General features: G+C 29.6%; 2 protein-coding genes across 3 annotated transcripts in view; both read left to right on the forward strand.

Annotated features, from left to right (window-relative positions):
• Nucleotides 1-568, forward strand: part of LOC106686537 (pickpocket protein 28) — a 48,040-nt gene extending 47,472 nt beyond the window's left edge. Inside the window, exon 10 of the mRNA XM_067047763.1 lies at nt 327-568. Within this exon, the coding sequence (XP_066903864.1) occupies nt 327-559 (233 nt within the window). The 3' untranslated portion in view covers nt 560-568. The remainder of the gene's footprint in view (nt 1-326) is intronic.
• Nucleotides 569-5,598: 5,030 nt separating this feature from the next.
• On the forward strand, nt 5,599-21,695 carry egl (Egl_like_exo domain-containing protein). Of its 2 annotated transcripts, XM_014429904.2 has the most exons (8): nt 5,599-7,079; nt 7,162-7,242; nt 7,385-7,629; nt 7,702-7,905; nt 10,251-10,340; nt 10,506-10,582; nt 13,958-14,237; nt 14,702-21,695. In XM_014429904.2, exons 1-8 carry the CDS (start codon nt 5,793-5,795, stop codon nt 14,709-14,711), a joined length of 2,274 nt encoding a protein of 757 aa, XP_014285390.1. In that variant the 5' UTR covers nt 5,599-5,792; the 3' UTR covers nt 14,712-21,695. The 2 variants fall into 2 exon arrangements, with proteins under 2 accessions (XP_014285390.1, XP_014285389.1); XM_014429903.2 differs by lacking the exon at nt 14,702-21,695 and having other exon boundaries at nt 13,958-14,674.
• Nucleotides 21,696-24,185: the final 2,490 nt, after the last annotated feature.

The raw sequence follows: 24,185 nt of genomic DNA on the forward strand, positions 1-24,185 counted from the left end.
AAATTTTATATTTTAATTTAATTCTATGTATGTTAAAGAGGGGGGAGGGAGAGGAAAGATATATTGGGTAAAGAGAGAAAATATGAAAAAAAAGAATAAAAGAACTAAAATGATAAAACATAAAAAAAAATCTTGTATGACTATTATACATTATAAGTTTACTCCACTATGCCTATATTTTATAAGATTTTTAGAAAATTTTCTGACTAGATATAAGTATGCTGTGCATTTGACAACCTAATATAGTTTGGCCAGCACAACGTTTTTGAATAATTTTTCTCTCCTTCCCTAATGTTATAAATAATTGTTATACCTCTTTGTTTCAGCTAACGTTGGTGGTATACTAGGTCTTTTTTTAGGCTTCAGCATATTAAGTTTGCTAGAGATAATCTACTTTGTATTCTTCAGGCCTTGCACGAATCTACGTCAAAGAAAACGGATTAAACCGCTCCCGAACAATATGAGAAAATTAAATTATGGTTCTTTGGTTGTATCGACTAAATTCCAGCGAGGATTATCACAGTATCCTAATATCACCTTAGGAAACATAAGATATTAAATATATAAATAAAATCAGGAATGTATTTATGTATTTTTCCTTAAACATCCTAATTATAGTGCTAATTGTTTATTTAATAACAATAATTAATAAACTATATTAATATTAATATAGCAGTAGAAAACCTGTAAATGTTGTTTTGTTTTTTTATAAATTGTGTGTAGCTGTAATAGTGTTTTTATTTTGTTAAAATACGTTCTCCGTTGAACACATGTACTACTTTAGTATAAAATGTCATTCATATAGGTTAAGCAAAATATTTTAAAAACCAGATAAAGGAGTGGAATGATATTTTAAACTAAGAGAGCACTGTTGGGATGATAATGTATTTTTAGCTTTAACGATAACTGCAGGTACCCACGTTATCAACGTGCCGGTGTTCCCTGAAGTACTGCAGAACCTCTTCAAGTGGTAACGACCTTAAGCAGAAATAGATCATGTATCACCTACTGCCCTGTAAAAAGAAATATTAAATTTTGTAATTTTACAACACTGTAAATATCAAATTGTTGAATATAAGAGTATCCCAAAATTAACGCCAGATTTGAAGTAACAGTTTTTTTTCTTGAAATTATTATTTTTTAAATTAAATCGTAAAGTATACAGGATAAGTGTATGTATGTAATAATGGGGTATATAAAAAAATGTCCGTTTTTCAACCAATTATTTGTATTATTATTTCTTTGATATAAAATACAATTAATACTCAAAGTATAGTCCATTGTTATCTACCGTCATTAGCCATTTGCTAGCCACTTGCTCAATGATACCATTCTTTGGGATGGCTGTCAAAGAACATTTCAAACCACAATTTCAACTTCCACAAAATTATCAATTTTTTTCCCTTGAAGGAAATCGGTCATGGATCAAAACAAGTAGTAATCCGATGGTGCTAGGTCTGGACTAAAAGGTGAATGAGGCAGGAGTTCGAACCTATGAAGTTCTTTAAGCTTTTCTGTGGTTCGACGGGAAATCATTGCTGATTACTGAGGAGTATGTTCGTGAGGGACCAGTCTCCTGCTCTATTTCATCTTCTCCATAGAGAGTAGATGGAGACTAACAGTATCTTTCGACACACCACACTCCCTGGCAAGTTCGCAAGTACGCCGCACAGTGTGCTGGTCAAGGATACCTTCCCCTTCATATTTAATAATTTCACCAATTGCTTCAGCGGCTGTGAAATTTTTTTCCAGCAATACCTTAAAATTACGAGAATTGGACGCTGTCATGTTTCTTCTTTGAAACAAATAACTAAACTGAGGCTCTTTTTGAAAAAGTCGATTGGGATTGAACAAGCTTAGATTATGTTCTAAAGGGATTATTAAGACTTGGTAAGTATTAAATAGGATTAAAATGTTTACATTCCTTTGAAATCTTGAATTTACTAAAACGGTCACTTTTTTTTTATACGCCCCATTATTTTGAGCTCTAAGGACTAAGCAGAAGCCATTCAAGTCGTAAAAACCTTAAGCAAGGACAGATTATGTTGTATCATTACCTACTATCCTGAGCGAACCCAGCAGCTGCTCCCCTTCCCTCCTCCCCAGGAGTAAACAAATTATTAATTTAATAAAAAATATATTTTTTCAAGCTAATACAATTTTAATAACTAATAAATTTATGCGACAATTATCCATAATGTTCTTAAAATTTCGGTTTCATTCTCTTTTTCCGTGATGAAATGCCACAATCCGATTGACTATGGCTTGTCCTCCCCTGATTGATTATGGCTTCTCCCCCCTCGTTTTGATCCGGCTATCTCTTGCCTACTATCTTTTAAAAATAAATATAAAATTTTGTAACGCAGTAGATATCACATTGTGTAATATAAAGATTATCCAAAATTAACGCAAGATTTTAACTAGTTTTTTTTCATTAAATTATCATTTTTAATTGAATTGTAAAGTATACAGGATAAGAGTGTGTATAGAATAAAACGTAGCATAAATGACCTCCACGGCTTTGCTGGCAAATATTTACACTATAGTAGAAATTTTCCGTGACCATATTGCGAAAATGTGACTAAATTTCATTAATTCAGCATTGAATAGCCTCATTCAATGCAAGCATGCTTGTGGGCACAAGTACACTACACAATCTAGGGAGGCAACCCTTATCACCGAAACGAAAGAATATACGACCAGGAAATCTGTCAGGCAGTAATCAAATTGTTTCGCGGGTTGTATAGCAGCTGACACCGTCTTGTTGTTTCACATCATTATCATCCAATTTTGGCAAAAAAGGATTGTGTGATCATTTCGCGATATTAAGTATCAGCAACATTCACAGCTTGGCCAGTTTTGTTTTCGAAAAATATGGTCCAATGATAGCTCCAACCCAAAATTCGCACCAAACAGTCACACATTGAGGATTTCTTTGTTTTTCAACAATCATGGGCTGGTTCTCTAAACTCCAAATACGAAAATTTTGACGGTTAGCAAAGCCATCAAGGTAAAAATGTTCTTCATCGCTGAAAATGAAAATACTCGTTGATCATATTCAATGAACTCGTTTCGCTTTGCATGGTTATTAGACTTCAGTTCTTGTATCAAATGAACTTTGTAAACATAGAGATGCAGATCTTCATTGAGTATACACTGTAGTGAGTTTCATGAAATTAGCGATTCTTGTCCACGACGCCGAATTGATGTTACTGGAGTTTCACCAATACTTTCACGTACTGCTTCGATATTGACATTTGAACGGCTTGTATTTGAACGACAAGTGTGTTTAGCACCACCATTTATTCCAGTCTGCCTGATTTTTTCAAATACTCTTTTCACAGTTGACGAAGGTAAATGTGATAAAAATTCGACCATAGTTTGTGCAAAAATTTTCAACTGTTGCTGCCAGACTTTCAATTTTTTAAAAATATTGTTCAATAATGAAAACACTTTATTCTATCGCTTAACCCTCAATTTTTGCTCACTCCAAGCTATCAGCTATCAATTTTTTTTTCTTACAGTGTTTCCAACTCTTTGCTATACGAATGGTGGCAATTTAAAACCTTGCGTAAATTTTGGGACACTCTTCATTATCAATAAAGGTAATTAACAGAGACCTCCTAGACAAGCCCAAACAAATATCATCGTAGAGCGACTGTCAACATTAAAGTTTACACTGAATGTAAATGACACCGTCGAGATCATACAGTAAAAAACATAAAAATCAATATTCAAAAAATTGACGACATTACTTTCTCATACAAGAAAACGCCTAACAGAGTACCGAAACTATACGAGCAAACAATACTGACCAAGAGATATCTCACCTCGGTATGTAATAAAGTCAACGTCCAATAAACTCACATTCTTTTGACCAGCGTAACACTCAGACTCGAACTACTGATAAACAAAGTAATACTCAGACTCTCACAACTACGTGGTGCACTCCTACACTACTTGTACCCAACAACCCTGAAGTCCCTTCACCGATATTTGAACAACATACTTCAGAAGATCTGTAGAGGTACATCATTCGAAAGACGTAACAGAGTTCACATATATAACGAACTACAGCTAGAAAAAGTACAACAAACATATTACACGAAGACAAACCAAGTCTTTCGGTAACCAACCCGCTTCCTTTAACCCAATATTCCGTACTCTGGTCCCTTTATCCCTTCAGCGAGGTGGAATGGCAGGAAGGGTCCCGTGAAGACCCTAAACTCCCCTTGTATCCCCTCTTTCTCTCTCCTTCTTCTGACTTCCGCCTCTTATTATATATATTTTATTTTAATTAAGTTATTTATTTATTACTTGATTTCACCATCATTTGAAGGCCCTGCCCCTCACATTTGTGGATATAGAACCTAATCGGATACAATAATCGACAGCTAATTTTAAATATCCATTCTTCCTTCTATTACCTTTAATAGAATAAGATTTGTTCCAGTTAGAATTATATTAGTTTTTTAATATAGTTTTTTTTCTCTCATTTAATTACTATTGTTTTAGAGGGATCTGTAAATATGTCTTCTCGGATAAGGATATCTATACCTTATGAAGTTTTTAATCGATTAGTATATGCTCTTCATTTTCTACAAGTTGTGAGGACAGGTTTCTCTCATTCTAGTCACCCCACGATGTTTAGAGATAGGTACCCACAGCTTTCGTTTCCTTCTCCTTTTCAGTGACAGACTACTAGTTTCCTAAATCATCAAGGTAACGCCGAAAGACTGGTTTCCTTTCGGTTTCTTCCTATCTAATGAGCGCAGGTGCTATAGGTTGACAATGATGACACCCTGGACAGTCATCTTAATCCTTTCATACCTTCCCTCTTGCATCGATAACACTGATAATATTTGAACTCACGGTAAAGAAGCCACCAGCGGCAAGCTATTAACCACCCTTGATACGATAACTTTTTTATATAAAAGATAAGAGACTATGTTACACATAAGGAGTGAAAAATCGAAATAAAGGGCCTAATTAATGTATTAATTATAAGATAAAATATTTATCAGTATCAACATTTTGATTATTAATGATTTTCAATATAAAACATAGAGCAAACAAAATACTTGTCCTAATTAAAAATACTTGGAACATTTTCACTTTTAATGTATTTTAGTTTTTTCTTTAAGAATGGCCTCAAAGAAGCGCCAGAGTTGGAGGATAGTCCTATGAAGAAGCAAGAATGAACCAAAACTTCTTCATTCATTAGAATGCTCAAAAATTTTGATTGCATACTTGGCCAAAACCGAAAGTCCTGTATTTTTTGTTTAAGACTTAACTCTCATTAGATGATTTAAAAAAATGAGATTCGAACCATAAAAACTATTTTAATATGTATACGTTTTATATTTTAAAGTTGATTTTACACAAATATTATATTTTTTTATTGTCTCAATTTTCTTGTGGAATGCGATAATATAATTTAATTTAAAAATAACGAAAATCTAAATTCAACAATTTTGCAAAGAAGAATAAATTATGAATAAACTCTCATCTTTTATAATTCATATTTTTTTAAAATATTTACTTATAATTTTTATTCATATTCCTCAAAAATATTTTCATTTTTATGTCATATGAATATATTCTGGAAAAAAAATAAATATTCTCTAAGGTTATAACCTCACATATAACAGTCCAGTGTTGACGTCACTTCCAAAGAATGCAAGTAGTGTATACTATGTCTTGATTATTTAAGTTCGCGGAGACTTCATAACGAAGTTTCATCGGAACAAAAATGATAACCTTATTGAGCTGACAAAAATCATTTTAGAGGGATGGATAGCACCGAATATGAACACGTAAGAAATATGACCCTTTTATTTTTCTTCGAAAAGTTATTGGACAAAGGAGGACCTAGAACACTGCATGACTTAAGTTGTCAATTCGGTGCTAAGGGATTTACGAAGGAAATGAGACAAATAGCTGGAGGGTCACAGTCTGGACTAAAGAAATTTTTGGCTCAGTATCCAGCCCTGTTCACTGTTGAAGGGGACTTTGTCTATGTCAATTCATATAGTGTGTCTTCACCAGATACATGCAACACAGCTTTGGGAGGTAAAAGAGACTATGCTAAAGAAGCAGTAGAATATTTTTCTATCAAACTAAGGCAGTATGGAGAAGGTACAGAAGTTCCAATTAAAAGTTTGCTGGGCCATCGGTCACAAGCATCTCCAGAAGTTCGTCATATATCAGGACAACATATCAGAGAATTTAGAGATTTCTTGTGCCGCTATCCTGAAGCGTTTATCGTTTCTGAAGAAACTGTCATGCTTAAAGAATATGAAGGTAAGGAACCCAGACCTTTTCAGGAGATAGAAGAGACGAAGATTGATGCAGCTACAACTGATCGATTGGTCAATTTTTTTAAGCAGTGTATAAATATGAAAGGTCCTTTATTAGTAGATCAGTTGTTTCATCATGTAGGAACATTTTTTCCAGAAGAAGTATGGTCTCCTATTTTCAAAACATCTCAAGATTTATCAACTTTTTTGAGAATGCATTCTAATTTATTTCATGTGCAGTCAAATCTTGTTACTAATGTCAATAATACTGTAAATAGTAACAATAACTGTGCCAAAGCTGTTGACTGTAATTATATTGAGAATAAGAAGAATGAAGAAAATGTAGCAAATAGTAATTACATTGAAACCACTGTTCCGAGGGAAATTAATTCTCCAAATAATTTGCAAAAAATGTCATTGAAACAGCGTGTGAATAGTCTTGTCATGAAGACTTTAGCTGAAAATACTGAAAAAGATAGAAGCCTGGCCGCTTTGTCTGTTAATGGTGAAAATTGGAAAACAAAAGTTCTACAGAATACTAAAGTTATTGCTAATGTTAAAGAATGCCTCAATCTCGTTGAAGATATTCTTAACGGTGAGGAAGGTACAGCAGTTTCGTTTGATTGTGAAGGGATTAATCTAGGAGCAAAAGGTCAGCTGACGCTCTTCCAGATTGGTTTGACTAATGGCCAGGCCTATATTTTTGATTTAGTTACCTGTCCCAATCTGGTTGTTGTCGGAGGCCTTCAAAGGCTGCTTGAATCTGAAAAGGTTGTGAAGGTAATACTTGAGGTTTATTATTATTCAGTATTTGTTTCTTAGGTTACTTAAATTTATTCCCATATTTATCTGTTGGATTTAGGTAATTCATGACTGCAGAAATGATAGTGTCAACTTGTACAACCAATATGGTATAACATTAAGAAATGTTTTCGATACTCAGGTTAGTTTTTCTTTTTTGGCATCATTATAGTGTTAAATTTATAAATATCTTTTAATTTTTCTATTTTTTAATTACATATTCTTTTTATAATGTGATGTAATCATTAATTCTTATTTTTATCATTTAATTTTTCATAATTCAGGCTGCTCATGCTGTTGTACAGCTACAGTTAACAGGAAAGCCAGTCTATAAAGTTAAAAATGTCAGTTTAAATGCATTGTGTGAACTTTATGGTGCTCCTATCAATCCCCAAAAAGAAGCTCTTAAAGCTTTGTACAGGAGAGACCAACGGTATTGGGCTCGAAGACCTCTAACTAGAGATATGTTACTGTATGCTGCTGCAGATGTATTATCTCTCGTCCCTCAAGTATATAATGCTATGTTAAAGTTAGTTTTTGAAATCATTGTTTTATTATAACCATTTATATTCTGTGTTTATTATTTCGCTATATTATTCAGGGAGCTACGTCGAGATTTGGAGCCTTTATTGTGGGAATTGTGTGAAGAACAAGTATTAATGCATATCAAACCAGGTGAAGTTAAACAGCATAAGAAACAGAGGAAAGTTGAAAGTGAGGTGTCGGACTTAAAAGCTAAACTTGCTACTTCTGCTCATACTGGAAGAAACATTGTTTTGAGCAACAGAGAAATTAGATTATTGCGGTAATATATGCTTTTATTTATTTCATGAAGAAATTATTATGTCATATGTATACAGAAGAGATCCTCAATAGTATCATGAGATACATATTTTAGTGAATTATTTTTTACTAGTTGTTAGTTTTGGTGAAATTACTCTTTACTAACCAGGAGCTATTAAGTAATGAAATGTCTTTATTTATTTTAAAAAAATGGATCTATTTAAATAATTAAGAACACTTAGACAATGGAAAAAATATCCGTCTATCGAAGCCTTTGAGCAATTTTAACTAAAACATAAATAACAAAACTGTTAAAAAAGACCTATGCTTTATAAAAAATCAACAAGTCAGTAATTTAAAACAACAATACTATATTTATGTTAAAATAAATAAAACAATAATATCCAACATGTAAAATACATAGTTGCTAAGAGCTCTCCAATTAGAGGCTTCTATTAAACTGACTAATTGTTCTGGAGAGCAGGTCCCCTGCCCAAAATGTTTTATTTAAATTTTGCTATACTTATGACAGGTTGTCAAGGAGTGAACTTTTATTATATGTGTAGTTATCGATAATATCATGCATCCATGGTTTTACACTTGAATTGAGTACTTCCGCTCTACACCCACAAATTTACCTCATCGATACCAGATCAAAATTATCTATTAACCCTTTTAGTGCCAGTCAAAAAAGAGGTGCCTATGGTCAAATTTCACGATTTTCCTAGGCTTTGGAAAAAGGTTCATAAAAACCAAACAAAAAACAATATTTACATGATTCAAAAAGCAGTGTATTAAGGACGAAATAGAGAATAAAACAATGACACTAATTTTTCTACATTCATTGAAAATTATATAAATAACAAAGGTATAAATGGTCATAAAGAAAATTAAAATTGAGTTCTCTCTTACAAAAAGTCATCTTTTCATCATTGCTTTATATAGACCATTTGTACAAAATATCAACTTTTCATTTCCAATATAGTTTGTAATAAAATAAATAATATTGCACAGCAAAAATAAAAAATGGCTCCAAGATACACGCTAAACACCGAACAGATTATTTCTTCTAAAACGAGGTTTTATTTTTTTTTTTAAACTACTTTTTTTTTAATTCTCTCTTAATGAAATCAGGCAATTTATTATTATTATATCATAGAGTTCTCTCGTCATGCGAATATTAAAGCGCAACTAGGTGCATGCCGATATATATCAGTGCTGGCGCATTGTGCCAGTGTAGCTCAGGCATATATATATCGGCCTCTGGTACTAAAAGGGTTAAATATGGCTTTTATATATTATCTATCTAAATATTTCCATTACTGAGTATAGTCTGAACCTATCATCCTCTTCAGAACATCTAAATTTCGCCTTTTTATTGTTGGACTTAACGCTTTTATATTTTAATAATTCCTAATTTGGGCATAATGAGGATTGAATTGTATGGAATTTACTTAGTTTTCTGAAGTTCTCTTGCTTTCAGAATTATGTGGGACTTCATGTTGCTTATTGAGTAGGCCATAGTATTTTCATGCATGGGAATGTACACAATCTTGTGCTAACAATTATCTTCTCTTTTGTATCAGTTGTATAAAAATTTTGCTATTAATTAATCGTAATTTCTTCCTCCAAATAAAATTTAGATCAGCTTAATTTGGTTAAAGGCAATCTTTTTTGAGTGATTATACAGTAAACTAGTCATGGGCTGGGCAGGTTTTTATTTGGTAAGAGTTCTGAGTCTTGTTGGAAGTTAATCTTATTGATGTTTGTTGTTGACTCAAAGACATAATCAAATTAAACTTCTTAAAATAAATTGAAATTGATTAGACACAGATTTTGAGTATACCTTAATCTTAATTCTTAAAACCATAGAGTTCTTTCTAAATAATTTTTATGATAAAAATTAAATATACCCATTTTTAATCTACCAAAAATATAAACATTGTGATAACAAGCTTTGGTAACAGTGAAAGAGAGAAAGCTTTAAAGTTCTTTCAGCATTCTTTCTTAGGTGTACAGAAGTCGCACCATTCTTTTGCTGTGCAACAGTGTTATAGTTTTTCTCTCTGCATGAAGTTTGTTGTGGTTTCATGTCACTTGCCAGCAAACGCCACTGAAATCTCAATTGGAACTTTCAGTTGCTATTATAAATCTAAACATCTTTTAGTTTTTGGTTTAAGTTACACTATGAATATCCAAGTAATCTTAGTTTATTTAACTTCTAAATCATATGCCATCCCCAGAATTAGTCCTGTTACATTAGAACTTTATTTTTATCAATGTGACCATTATCTTAAAAAAAAAAAAGTTATCATGAAAAGCATCACGAACTCACAACATAATTATTATTGTTTTAAATGATTGCAGGTATCTTGATTTAACAGAAGAAGAAAAAGAGAAACTCAAAGGTTCATACAAAGTAGCTAGGAAGTTGGAAAAATTGGAAGGAAAGAGCAGGTAATTATGCAATTTATTTATGTAATAGCGGTCATAATTGATTCAATAATCTAACTGTTCAAACATCTTATTTAATCTAATAGTGAATATTGTTCATTCGTGAAGGTTTATTATGATTTATGTACTTAATTCATTCCTTAAAATAATTATTTTCATTTTCTTTAGGGAGAGTGAAAATGAAATGTTCAGTCTCGAGAGCTGTAATAGTGGAAAGTCGACATCATCTGAAAACTCATTATCAGGTTTGTTTTGTTATCTAGAAGATATTGTATAATTTTTACTTAGGTTCGATATAGATTGCTTAGTAACTTCAAGCTCTTAAGTGATGACACTGAAATGTAATATCTTTAGAAAATACTTTCCTACAGTATAATTTTGGCTGTAGGAAATAAGTCTTCCCTTATTTTCACAATTCCTCACTGGAAATGGGTATTTTAGAGTAGGGTTAAATTGCCTTGGCCTGGACATTGATTCTCAATTCCCCCCCCCCCCACTTTTGATGTTCTGAAGACTGTTGTCCGGCATTGCATTAGAGGTAGGCAACAATGATGAGAACCACAGGAATTCACATCCTCATTGAGGAGTGTCCTCGGTTGATGAGTGGGAAGAACTTCCTGTAGTTCAAGGATTTTATTTATGGATGAAAGATGGCGATGGGTTCAGCCTACTTCAATCTTGGAAGTTGAAAAGGACCACCACTGGTAAGATGGAAACAACCTTATAACCTAGTAATCTTCAGCTGGAGATATATTAATGTGAAACATTATATTTATGTGTATTGTTTAGTTGCAGTAATGTGTTTTTATGCATCATGCGTAATGCTACTACTGCAATTGCCCAAAAGGTAGGGGAGGGTGAAGAATAAATAAGATTATGTGTAGGAAGATGGTCAGGGTTGCGGCCAAAGGAGAAACAAAAATAGTTTACAATTATTTATTTTCTGACGTTTCGCCCCACTTTGTAGGGCTTCTTCAGGGCTAAAATGATACAATGATAAGAATAAAAATACAAAGATAAGATACAATCATAAGAATAAAAATAAGTAACAATGGCAAGAGTAAAAATTTTTTATATAAAAATACGTAAAATATACAGTTATACAGTTAAAAATACAGGAGATGTACATAAATAAGATTAGAGACATATATAAATAAGATTAGTTCGCTCAAAATTTAAACGTGAACTATTATGAAAAATTGAGTCTGAAAAAAAAATTGACACTCAGGATGTTAAAAAAATAATTTTACCAGCTAAATACATCAGAGTATATCAGTCAGGAAATTTTAGAATATGTTGGGGATTTCGTTTGGTCAAGAATTAACTATAAATTTTACAAAAGTCAGGAAATTTTCTTGCTTACAAAAATACTTGCTTTGATTTTCGTAAACTTATGGGTTGCTAATTTTGATAATTTAACAAGTGAAAGAGATTTGTTGTAAGGGAATTTAGTCAAACAAAACTGATATGTATAGTTTAGATCAGAGGTTCTAGATCTTTTTTGGTTTGCGGCTCCTTAAATAATCAGATTGTTTTCCGCGGTGCCCTTAATACATCAGATTTTTTTCTAAATTTTTGACTTTCTTGAAAAATTGGAAACTTTCCTTTTTAAAAGCGGTTACCCATTTAAGAGCGAAAAATTAAAAACAGATACTTACTATTTTCCTTGGGATAATATAAAATATCTAATTTCAACTGTTTCAGTAATATCCATATTAAGACTGGACAACCAGCATGTGATTAGGTTAGTTGAAAAATATATTAAACACACATTTTAAATTCACAAACAATTTATTGAACATCCATTGATAATTTTGATAATTAACATCATTAAAATTATTAATGAGATGGATGGGCTTGATGTGTCACTAAACAACTTCCCAAATCTAGGAATAAAATTGGATTAGGCGACCCTCATTTCTTGTTCAACGTTAGTTTTCGAGTGATATTTACTTTCTATTACCACAACCTCCGAAAACCCAGCTTTGCACAAGTAGAACGTTGCAAATAGAATTAATATTCGTAGAGCTATACCACTAAGCAGTGAATATCCCTCTTTTACTAACATCCGAAAATCAGAAAGTTCCATGCTACCAAATTTTAACTTTAAAGTATTATCTCAATAAGAGATTCTTCTTCTAAAGAAGTAAATTCTGATGGAGCCTTAGTTTTAGTTTTAGCCTTACATTTTAGTAATTAAATGTTATAATGTCCATTGAAAATACTTTCCAGCTGGAAGTTATATTAAGCCCACTAAGCTTTTTGAAATCTTCATGTATATGTAATTTGATTTACAAATGATTATCTTCTTCCACTTCTTCTATTGATGCTACAAATGTTTAAAGCAATCTTAGGTCTGCTCAATCTCCAAGTTCTGTCTGTTTCAGTGTCCTGTGCATGTGCCACATTTATTATGTTTCCTTAGATCTTATATTAGTAATATATTTAAACTATACATATTGTGATATTTAAAATTTATTAAAATAATTACAAGGATTTTATCTGTTTTTATTATTCTCATATCTAAAATATAGCTTTGATGATAACAAGGTTTAATGAATAAATTAAATATTGACTTGGTATAAGAATTTTATTTTAAATTATTAAGCCTTATTGACTATTAAAATAAATTTTTATTTTATTAAGGCTAAATTATTAAGCCCTATCTCAGGGCGGGTTCTCTAGCAATCAGAACACAAATGTACTTAAATGTAAGATCAATGGCTACTTTAACAAGTTTGATTGATCTTAGATAGAGCAAAGTAGCCAATTCTATGATCTTCTTTGGTGACTGTTGACGTCTTATTTAAAAAAATGCTACCACTGGCTACAGAAAAAGTGTGGTCAGGCTTTTAGCACTCCAAAGGTCTGCTCCCGCTGGCGATCCAAACAAAAAAGAGAACTTTCTTCTTTTGTTCATTACGAACCCACGATAGTTGATGGATACATTGATTGTAGCAGAACGGTTTTGATTTGTTTGCAATGAATTATGATGTAAATGATTCATTGATAATTATTCTCCTCTTCTATTTTCTCTTGGATTAATTTTTAATATAATCATGGTAGAGAAACAACAAAAGTTGAAAATTTTTAATTTATTTGCCCAACATAGCGGCAATGCAACAGACATCGAAAGGACGCGTGCCACCACCTTGAATATTTGAAACAAGTTTGTTTTTTTCCTCCATTATTTCTTAATGATGAAATTGGTTAGTTTGTTAGCTATCTTGGTTATGATAAAGTTGATTATTTTGCTCTTAGGCAGAAATGCATCGAAAAAAAAAAAAAACTAAACTAAACTATTTATATTTAAAAAATAACTATTTATCAAAAAAGAGGCTATTATAATTTATAGTAAAAGTAGCTGAGGTTTCTAGTATGCAATGATTGCTTATAAAAAAAAAAAATCGAATAAACTCTTGTAAATGTATTTCAAAACCAATATTGATAGACACCATTTATATCTATTATCAATTTTTCTTTCTGTTTTTCTAATACTTCCCCTTTTGCTTCTGTTATTTTGGGAACCATCAATGATTTATTACTACTTGTAGTGTATTATATGTAGTACTACTTATAGTTTATAGTACTTGTGGTATTTTATTTTTTCTTATGATTAGGGGAACCTCGTTCCTTGACAGAATCTATGCAATTAATGGACGAATTGCTGGCCAATACTGGAATGGATCGTTTAGATAAGATGGAGCGATTAGAAGCTCTCCTCACATCAGCTGTTAGTTCTGCCCGAAGTCCAGATCAGTGTCATTGTTTCTGCCATTCGTCTATGAATGAAAAATCTTCTACAGCGTCACAAACCATTTCGACTGGAGATATTGTGCTGACGGGAGTTTATTCGATTGACAACAGTGCCAATGACAAGATACTACTTTCTCCAAAGAGGTGCTCATCTTAATTGTTTCTTGTAAATACTTAATATAATATCAATATCCGTTTTTATAATAATAGTATTATGATATTAATCAAAATATATTTGTTTTTAAATTTAAAAAAAAAAATTGGTTTGTTTTCATAAAATTATATTTGAAATATGAAACATATTAAGTTTTTATTAATCAGTTACATCGATAAATATTTGAAAATATTTTTAAAATTTGTTAACATTTATTTTTTTGTTGTCTGAAAGTAATCTGAGGGTTGAGGATATTAATTTTATATTATTTTTTAAAAAATTAATATTTTTATTTAATTAAATATTTATAATACTCCAAAAAGTTACATCTTACAGTCATTCTCAAGAAGTCTCATTAGCAGGTTATATTTTATTTATTAAATAAAAGTATAATTTATATTTAATCATCATAAGTCTTTCATCCTGACTAAATTCTTGTATTCTTGGTTTTCAGAATATATTAAGTGATACGATCTTCTACAGTAGTTTTTTAATGTAGATCGAATCTCATATCAGGCATGCAATCTTCTTCATTCGACTGAAAGTTTTGTCTGTGATAAAAAATCTATATAACTTTCTCTATTCAAGAATTTCTGGACAAGAATGAAAATAAGTATTTCAGAAAACTACTTAATAAACTGTCATTTTAATTAACGAATAAACATTTATTTATTTTTTATTCTATTGAACAATATTCTTCGATTATTCGTCATTAGATTTTTTTTTTAATGATGTAATTAAAGTATCATATTTTTTCATAGTTCCACATAGACATATTTTGACTATTTTTCATCTTCTAATATGCTGTGTATTCTTGTTCATTTTTTTTCCTTTAGTATTTTAAAATTTTATTTTACTATCAGCTTCGCTTTTAAAGTACAGTTTACTCCTAATATGGCAATTTAATCAATATTATTCAGTTTCTTAAAGTATTTTAGTTTTTCTTTTAAATCATGTCTCAAGATAAAAAATAATATATATAGCAGCTTTTACAATATGGAGAGATTGGTTCTTAAAAGTTGAGAGTTGTTTATTATTAACAGAGATTTAAACTTTGTTAGATTTTTATTTTTGTCACTACATTTGATAGACAAGTCCCAGCCTCCGTCAGCAATGACAGTTTCTTTCTATTCTCTTGCTATCACCCAATTGTTCTTTAGTACAAGATTTTCTTACAGTATTATCGACTCATTGGTCCTGAAACAATAAATGATTTAATGAGAGATCAGACCTTTTTTTAAAAATAAATCTCATTTCACAATAAAATGTAGTAAACTTTATCAATTCGTGAATAATATTCTACTCAATATTCAGATTGATTTTTAAACGGACACCATTTTCTTTTAATGTAATTACATAATACATTATTCTCACTGTTGTTAAGTTTTGGTCTTCGGTCTAGGATTTTTCAGTATTCTGTTTCATAGGTTTTTCTCCATTTTGAGAATTGAAAAAAAAAACTTATCAGTTGTATATTAAAAATGTCATCGCCATATTATATTTGCACACTAATATAATACACATTTATTTTGTATTATAACTCTGTTCCTAAATAATTATAATATTAACTAATATTAAAACACCATATTTATGATAGATCTACTTACTATTTATTATTTGTTTTGTTTTTTTAACCGACGTAATAATAAAAATCTATTTATGGTGTATAATAATGGCAAGCTTTAAGAAAGGCCTATTAATTTGATTCCATATTTAAAAAATTTAATTTATTTTTTAAAATATTATGTTCGTTTGTGTATGTTTTTTCATACGCATACATGTAAGCATTTTCTTTATAAAATATATTGGTATTTTATAAAGATAAATACAAATGAAGATTTTGTCTTCCCTCTGTTTATTGATTAAACAGAAGCTGAATGTATCTGATGAATGATTAAGATTACTTGAATATTTAAACACTTCATTTAATTATTGGTGAGTTAGGTAACAGCTAGTCAATCATCACAGGTGTAATATACATTTTTTAATTTTATTTTAATTATATTAACATTTCAATATTAAAGCTTTGCTATTTCAAATGCCATTTCTTTAATGTTTATAATTATCCTAAAATATATTCAAGAATCACTGGTGTCGTGTATTAACCTCAAAATTTGTAGTAGTGCATTAAAGAAAAGTTGTTCAAAATATTAATGCGTTTAAAGAAAAAATTGCCCTTACAAATTTTTTATGTCATTTTTTAATGCTTTAAGCTATTTCTTCTACTTAAGCGAGTGCTATTTTCGGACTCCAACCTTTCCCCAACAGCTTAACATCTCGGCTAAAAATTTATTTAAAAATCAAAAAGCCTATTTTCCATCCCAGCGTTCTGGATTTAAATACATCTCTTTTCCTCAAAGAATTTGTATTCAGGGTGAATAACCTGCTGTACCAATATGACAGGTAATTCACCCTGAGGCTGTAGTGTGTTAAGGCATCATCTTTGCTACCTTGAATCTGCAGTTTTGCCGGTTTAATTCTTAGTTCGGTGGGTTGACTTTTATTTTGTGATGATCCTGTGGAATAAAAACTCGACACTCCCACTCTTGTTAAAATGGGTTGGTTACCTATATGATAATGCTTCATATGTCAGAAAAGGCAGGGTAGAGAATAAAAAATAAATAATTACCCCTGCTTATGATTTTTTTTTATTAAATGTCATAATTAAAAAATTTAAAACTCTTATATAATGCATTTTATGTTTGCATTCATCTTTATTAGAATTGAATGGACGGTGTGATATAAAATGGGCAGTTTATGATATTAATAGTCAATATTTTATCATACTAGATATATGCACAACTCATCTAGTAAATAAACCTAAAATATTAATTTAGTTGTTTTCTAGTAAATTGTTTGGGTATTATCGATAACCAAAACAACCAATCCTTATTGGTTTCTCTTGAGTTAAAATTATTTGAACTGACTTTGTATTATTATATATTTATTTTTTGTTTTATTTATCATCAATTTGATTATGATTAGCTCAACACCTTACATAAATATAAATAAATAGTGCTTTAAGTGGCCGTATCAGGTATGAATTATATATTTTGGTGTGATTTCAATATTTTATCCATTTATTTGGTTAGTCCATTTATTTGTTTGTTGTGAAGTGTATTAACATGTGCCACTTTAAGTTAGTTATCATACATTTTCCAGTAAAATATATCAGATTATAAGATAATTTTGGACTTATAAATTTTTGCTGTTATTTTGATTGTTAAAAAAATTATTTTAAAAGTGCCCTTAGCCCAATTCATAATTGATAATGTCAAAAACTACAGATTTACGAATGTTCAAAAATAGCTATAATGGCAATTACTTTCGAGTAGTTTTAGTACAAGAGCCGGGAAGAAACAAAGGCAGTTATCTCACCCCAATTTTTGATTACTTTAATGAAAACTATGTATAATTACTAGTCAAAATTGATGAGTCTGCCAGGTATAGGTAGGGAGAATAAAAAATGGCGGCTGTTTCAAAACCTTAACAAAACATTAATTTTTCATTCGGAGCTCTATATCTTAAAAACTACCAACAACACTAGAAAATCTAAGAGAACATCATTTAAAGAAGAGTAAATTTGCCTAAATATTAGCCCTAAAAGAGCTATTTACGTCCAATAGTTTTCGAGATATAGCTTTTTAAAAAGCAACATTTCATAAAAATGTTTTTAGTTAAAATTGCACACAGACTTCAACAGACGGATTTTTTTTTTATTGTCTATATGTTTTTCAATTGTTGATTGGATTCATTTTTGTATATATTTTTAAATAAACACATAAAAAAACAAAACAGATTACTCATATTTTGGATTGTCACTTTACTTGAATGAATACTCACTCACAAAAGGGATTTTTCTTTGCAAATATATTTTAAAACTTTACTTTAATTTCTATGTCTAATAAAAATGAATATTAATCTATTTATTTAGTTTACTTACTTTTTATTACAAATTATTTGTTTATCTTCCATACTACCTCTTTTACTTTTACTCAAAAATTAATTCTATAATTTTTTAAATCTGAATATTGATTGATTTTTTTCCTGACATTATTGGAACCATATGGCTGCTGATTCTTGGTTTTTCTAAATACTTTTTGTATGATTTATTTTTTTCTATATTCTATTTAATTAATTTAAATGAGTGACTGTTTACAATATAGTAAAATATAAATGGTAACTATATCATTTTTTAACGTATTATTGACAATAAGTTCTCTATTCACACCTCTTGTTCCTCTGTTTGTGCCTTTAGTTTGCTTCTTATTCAAAACCTAACGTTTAATGAAGAAGTGAATTATGATAAAGTAGTGTTCTTAAACATTATTGAAGTATTTACAATTGTTTTTCCTAACCTTCTCCGTCTTCATATGTGATAAATATATATATTCAATGCTTGATTATGAGCTTAATTTAGATTAGTTCGTATTATAAATTATTAAAACTGGTTTTAGATGTTAATTGTTTTTGTGCTTCCTATTAAAACTTCCTCCCTTCAGTATGAAATTGTGTATATATACATATATTAGTTTAGTTGCACTCATTGCCTTTTTATAAATTAGTATTTAATTATTTTTAAATAGTTAGCAATAAATTGATTGTAGTTATAAAAATATTTTTCTAAAATGCTCATGAATTATTAATATATATTTTATGCTATACAATCCAATTTGTAAAACATGTTCTATAGCGGATTGGTTCTTGGGGGTTATTCTATTTAAAACAACCTGATTCAATAGTTCTTGAAAATCAACACTTAAGTGCTTAAGTTATCTACACTTTTAAAATAAATAAAAAAAATTTTAAAAATGATTGCCTATAATTTTTTAAAAATATATTTTGTAGTTTTAAAAAAATTTTTGTTGTAATTATATAAAATTGATATGAATTTTAATTAAATTTCTGTTTCCTATCAAAGCCCTATCAGTACTAACAAATCGGTATAATTTTCTCAAAAACTTTACTCTTATTTTTATTTAATGATCTTCAACGACATATATACCTCTTAGCAGATTTTATGGCCTATGCAATTGATATTTCATTTAATTTAGTTTATTAATTTTCTAACTATGGTGTTAACTGAATTTTTACTTATTTCTTGTATCTGTAAACCTGTGAAAATTATTATAAGTCTTAGTTGCAACTGTAATATAAAAAAGATCTTTTTATCTCTTATATTAAATTTTAACAGTTTGATTAACCCCTCTTTTTATTTACTAGACTAATGAGAGATAACAGAAATTTATGAGATATTCATTTTATGCTGTATTTTAAAAATATAAAAATTAATTTATTACTAATACGCTTTGATAATAGAAAGTGTTACTAAATTTAGTAATAGTTTGTAAAAAATAATAATAATGTGCACTGGATTACGATTTAAATCATGAGTTCTCAACCTTTGGAACATGCCCGATTCCTCCCAGTGCTTACATGATTGACTAAATTTTTATTTAGTCTATAAAATTATCTGGGTATGCAAATGAAGGCAATGACCTAAAAAAGGTTGAAAATCTCTGTTTTAAATAGTTGCTTGCACCCACAGAGAGAATTGTATTAGAATGAATTGTTTAAAATTACTAATGTTTATTATATGAATAATCGTTCTAAGTTCAGAATTATACTTTCTTTAATCTTTAATTAATAACAATGTAGGGAGTTGTTACGGATATGATGAATTAATCCTGAAATCAACATGCAAAAAATTGTAATCATGACAGCGTCATTGTGCCTTAAAGTATTATATTTATTTACTTTATTACACTGAAAAATTATTTCTTTTTACTTAATTCTTTACGAAAACTATAAATAATTGTTAAATTTGTTAATGGGTTCTATTAAATCATTTTTTATGTAAAAGCCAGCATTTTTAATATATAATAAAGCTATGCTGTTTTGATAATAGTGTTAGTAAATTAACAGATTTAAAATTATCCATGTCAAATTCTTTTGTGATATAATTTTTATTTATTAAAACTTAAAATGGATGTTGTACTTATTTTGATTTAAAAATGTATAATTGAAGGGGCCTAGGAAAGGTGGTTACAACCATTTAAACTATGATTTGCGGGTAACTTTTAACTATTTGTTTTAATCGAAATTCAGAGTTTAATTTTTTTTTTTAAGATATTGAAAAACAGTGATAATCTTGTGTTTTTATAAACACTGTTATAATTAACTAATTATTTTAACATTAATAGCACTTAATTTTTGGTAAGTTTCAATGTTGGTGTGTCATTTTTCAGTATTTTAGGCTTACAGGAAAAATATTGTGATAATTCAAAAAACTTAACTAGTCCAAAATTCTTTAAAGTTTCAACTATTGCTTACCTCCAAATACATGTTGGTTGTAACCGTCATCTTTGCCTGTGCATTGATGTTTTTTTATTAATATTATCTTTCATTATACTATAATTGTTATTTACCAAAGTCTTTATTTATCTGAAAGATATCATAAAAACTTTGATGATACTAACTGCTCAATTAATTATCTCAAAAACTCAGATCATTCTTTCCTCAGGCCTTTCAGTTCATATATATATATATTACACCAATTGCCTTATAATATACATTGTTTATGTACTGTCATAATGTTATTGATTATATATGCTGTTTTTCTATTTATAAACTTTTATTCCATTTAAACAACCAAGAATTTGAAATAATTAAAAAACAAAACCTAATTCATAATTGTTACAATATTATAAGTTCTTAAAGTATGTTGGTTAGTTAGTTTAGTAGCGATTGTTTGTTCTACGCTTCTTGCTCGCAGAATTTTTATGAATAATCTAATTAATTGAAGGCAACAGATTGCTATTTTATTTTTTTATTTTAAATAGTGACTAGTTGTTACCCAAACATTGTAATTTAAATCTTGTCTTCTTATATGCTCTCATTTCACCAAAGTTTGTGGTCTGATTTGTTTTAGATTTGTAGAATTTTCTGTAGACCCATTAAATTATAGATTGGTTTCTAATTAGTAATAATTAATTAGTTTAAGGAAACTTAGATAAAAATTAACTAACACACTGATTTATATGCTATCTAGCATTATTGACTGCTATTTTAAAAAAATGAAATGGTACGTTTTATAATAAAACACTAACAAAAGTCTATTTTATCAACTGTAAAAGTAGAAGGTTAGCTAACTCTTTACTACTTAAATATATCATACTTTTAAAAACAAGAATTTTTTGATTTATTTTTCTATAAAATTTATTTTATATGAGTAATCTCCTATGATACTTATTAAAATGAAATAACTATATTTTGAAATCTTGTTGGCCAAGGGTTCATTAAAATAATGCAATTGTTTACATATATTTATTATTGTATATAACATGTTATTTCATATTTTTGTTAACTTTGTTTTTTTTTTCTGTTGACTTGTTGTGGAAAAGTGAACTTAAAAAAAATTAGATTGAAAATAAATATACTTGTTATGACTTGTTTTGTTTTTTTTGTAAATATAACTGCATTTTTTTTTTTTTTTTATTCCTACCTCACTAATATTGTATTATTTATTATGAAATATTATTGATGTACATATTCAGGAACAGTTAAAAAATTAAATTGTGTTGTTTATATAAATGATTGACCGTACCAGTTAAAAGATATCAAAACAGTCTGTTTACACTGTTTCAAAATCTTTCAACTCAAACGGCCCTGACCAAGCTCTACAAAGTGGGCAAAACATCAGCAAAAAAATAAATAATGTTAACTATTTTTTGTTTTATTATATATATATGATTGGCTATATTTTTCAAATTATGAAGGAGAAGGTTGGTGGTGCGGTCAAAGATAACAAAAAAATTTTTTGCTGTTTTGCCCCTCTTTTTAGAGCTTCGTCAGGGCTGTTCCTGTTGAAAGATATCGAAACAGCGGAATTATACAGAGTGGACAACTTTATATTTTTTATTCTCTTTGACCGTACCCCTGACCATCTCCTTCATATTTTAAATAATTAATTTTGGTACCATTAATTTATTTATTACCATTCTTCATAAAGAACTCAAAATATTTCTTTGGATATTGAATGTCTATCAGTTTAAATTTAAATCTATTAAAATTTTCTTGACTATTACTTAGTTTGGATTTTTCTACTTAATGTAATTTACTGAATATGAGGTCCATTTCAATCAAGTATATTAGTGGATGTTTTGTGGGATTCGAATGTGCTATGTTACTCAGCACTCTTTATCATAAAATAAAAATAAATAAGGCCCTCTGGAAAGTATACCTCTAACACAAAATACAAGAAAACTTCAAGTGGTACAGAAGGAAAAGGATGTTAGCTAAAAACAAGATTATAAAAGGCGAGAGAGTAGCTTTAAAGCTGGACAGCTTCTAGAGGAAAATTGTAATCTCATTTCCACCCAAATCATAACTTATTTTATCCTGGACTCAAGAGATAAGGGAATGAAAGAACACCACTCTTGAAGATTGTCAAACATATGGAAGCCAAGTTTGTCTAGAAAATATTCCCAGCCAACTATCAAATAATGGGAATACTTCCAAAATCTGTACAAATGGATTTGATAGCCCCTCTAAATGGATGGAGAGCAAAGAAAGGAAGATAATATCTGGAGTGCTGTAATATATGGGACCCAATGGAAAAGAAATTATAAATAATGCACATTTTGAAACTAGTGTGTAAACAGAAGAAAATTCCGAAAGTTTGCAAAGAAGCCATTATTATCTTAGTCTTGAAGAAATAATATAAAGGACTGTAACATCACTGAGGTTTGTTTTTCTCAAGCAACCCAAGTGAAGCGTATTTCTACATACGCTAAAAAAAGGATTAGAAAAAGAGTTGAAGGATTGGTGGGATAGGAAAATACTGCTTTCATAAAAATCTCAGCACCTAGAACTTTATTTTTGCATTGATATATCGTAGAAAAAGAAAAGGGAATGCCAATACAGTTTATTAACCTTGTCACCTTAAAGCCTTTATAATGTCTTTAGGGTAGACGAAAATCGTAGAGGCCGTGAAGGAAAAGGGAATAGATAAAGATCATATACGTTAAAAGAAAATTTAAGAGAACAAGAAACACTTCTCTAAAAATCGATAAGATAGACAATAGAAAGTAGTAGCCTGTGTCCACTATTATTCATTTTTGTTACGGATTCGGCTATTTGGAGCTTCGATGAGAAAATCCTACGTAGGATATGCCTGACCTTACCGGCATGCCGTAGGACATCTGAGACCTGTGATCCTCTCGTTACTTGCATTTTCTTTATCAGAAACGAATTTTACTATTGGTATGATTGTTGCGTATCGAGAAATCACACTCTTTCCAGTATGATATTAAATATTTACGCTAATCTTAACTAGTCAAAACACGGAAGACGCCGAAGAAATTATTGGAGACTACCAATACCAATGTGGTTTTTGACGAAATCGTTCAATTATTGATCAAATTTTTTCATTACGGCAAATATTGCTGAAAAAGTTGGAATGGAACGGGGTAGTTCATCAGCTTTATATAGATTTCCAAAAGGCTTACGATTCTATTGACCGCCAGAAGTTGTATAATATTCTGATTGAAAAGGGAATACCAAAGAAGTTAGTAAATCTCGTACGGATGTGCATAACCTTTACGTTTAATAAGGTAAGAGTCGGTAATCATTTTTCTGAGAAATTCGAGGTCTTGTCGGGTTTAAAACAAGGAAATTCTTTATCACCTATCTTATTTAATCTTGCACTAGAATGCGTCATTAAAAGTGTAATAAATACCGAAAAAGGTTTAACTTTAGGTGGATGTTTTATTTAATATTTTTATATAATTTGGTGTACAGTTTAGTTTTTTTAGAATAATTTGTTTAAGCTTGTATATATATATTTTTTTCTTCATATAATGGATTCGGACAAGAATATGTCATGTGAAGACTCCGGAGAAGATGAAGAGACCCCGTTTTCGGAAATAAGCGAAACG

The sequence above is a fragment of the Halyomorpha halys genome, unplaced genomic scaffold (genome assembly GCF_000696795.3).
Source record: "Halyomorpha halys isolate HHAL.00 unplaced genomic scaffold, Hhal_1.1 Scaffold835.1, whole genome shotgun sequence".
Classification (NCBI taxonomy): Eukaryota; Metazoa; Arthropoda; class Insecta; order Hemiptera; family Pentatomidae; genus Halyomorpha; species Halyomorpha halys.

Coding starts and splice junctions, on each gene's coding strand:
- egl (XM_014429903.2), top strand. CDS start 5,793: ATGGATAGCACCGAATATGAACACGTAAGAAATATGACCCTTTTATTT. Junction 7,630..7,701: donor GTATATAATGCTATGTTAAA/GTTAGTTTTTGA, acceptor TATATTATTCAG/GGAGCTACGTCGAGATTTGG. Junction 10,341..10,505: donor AAATTGGAAGGAAAGAGCAG/GTAATTATGCAA, acceptor CATTTTCTTTAG/GGAGAGTGAAAATGAAATGT.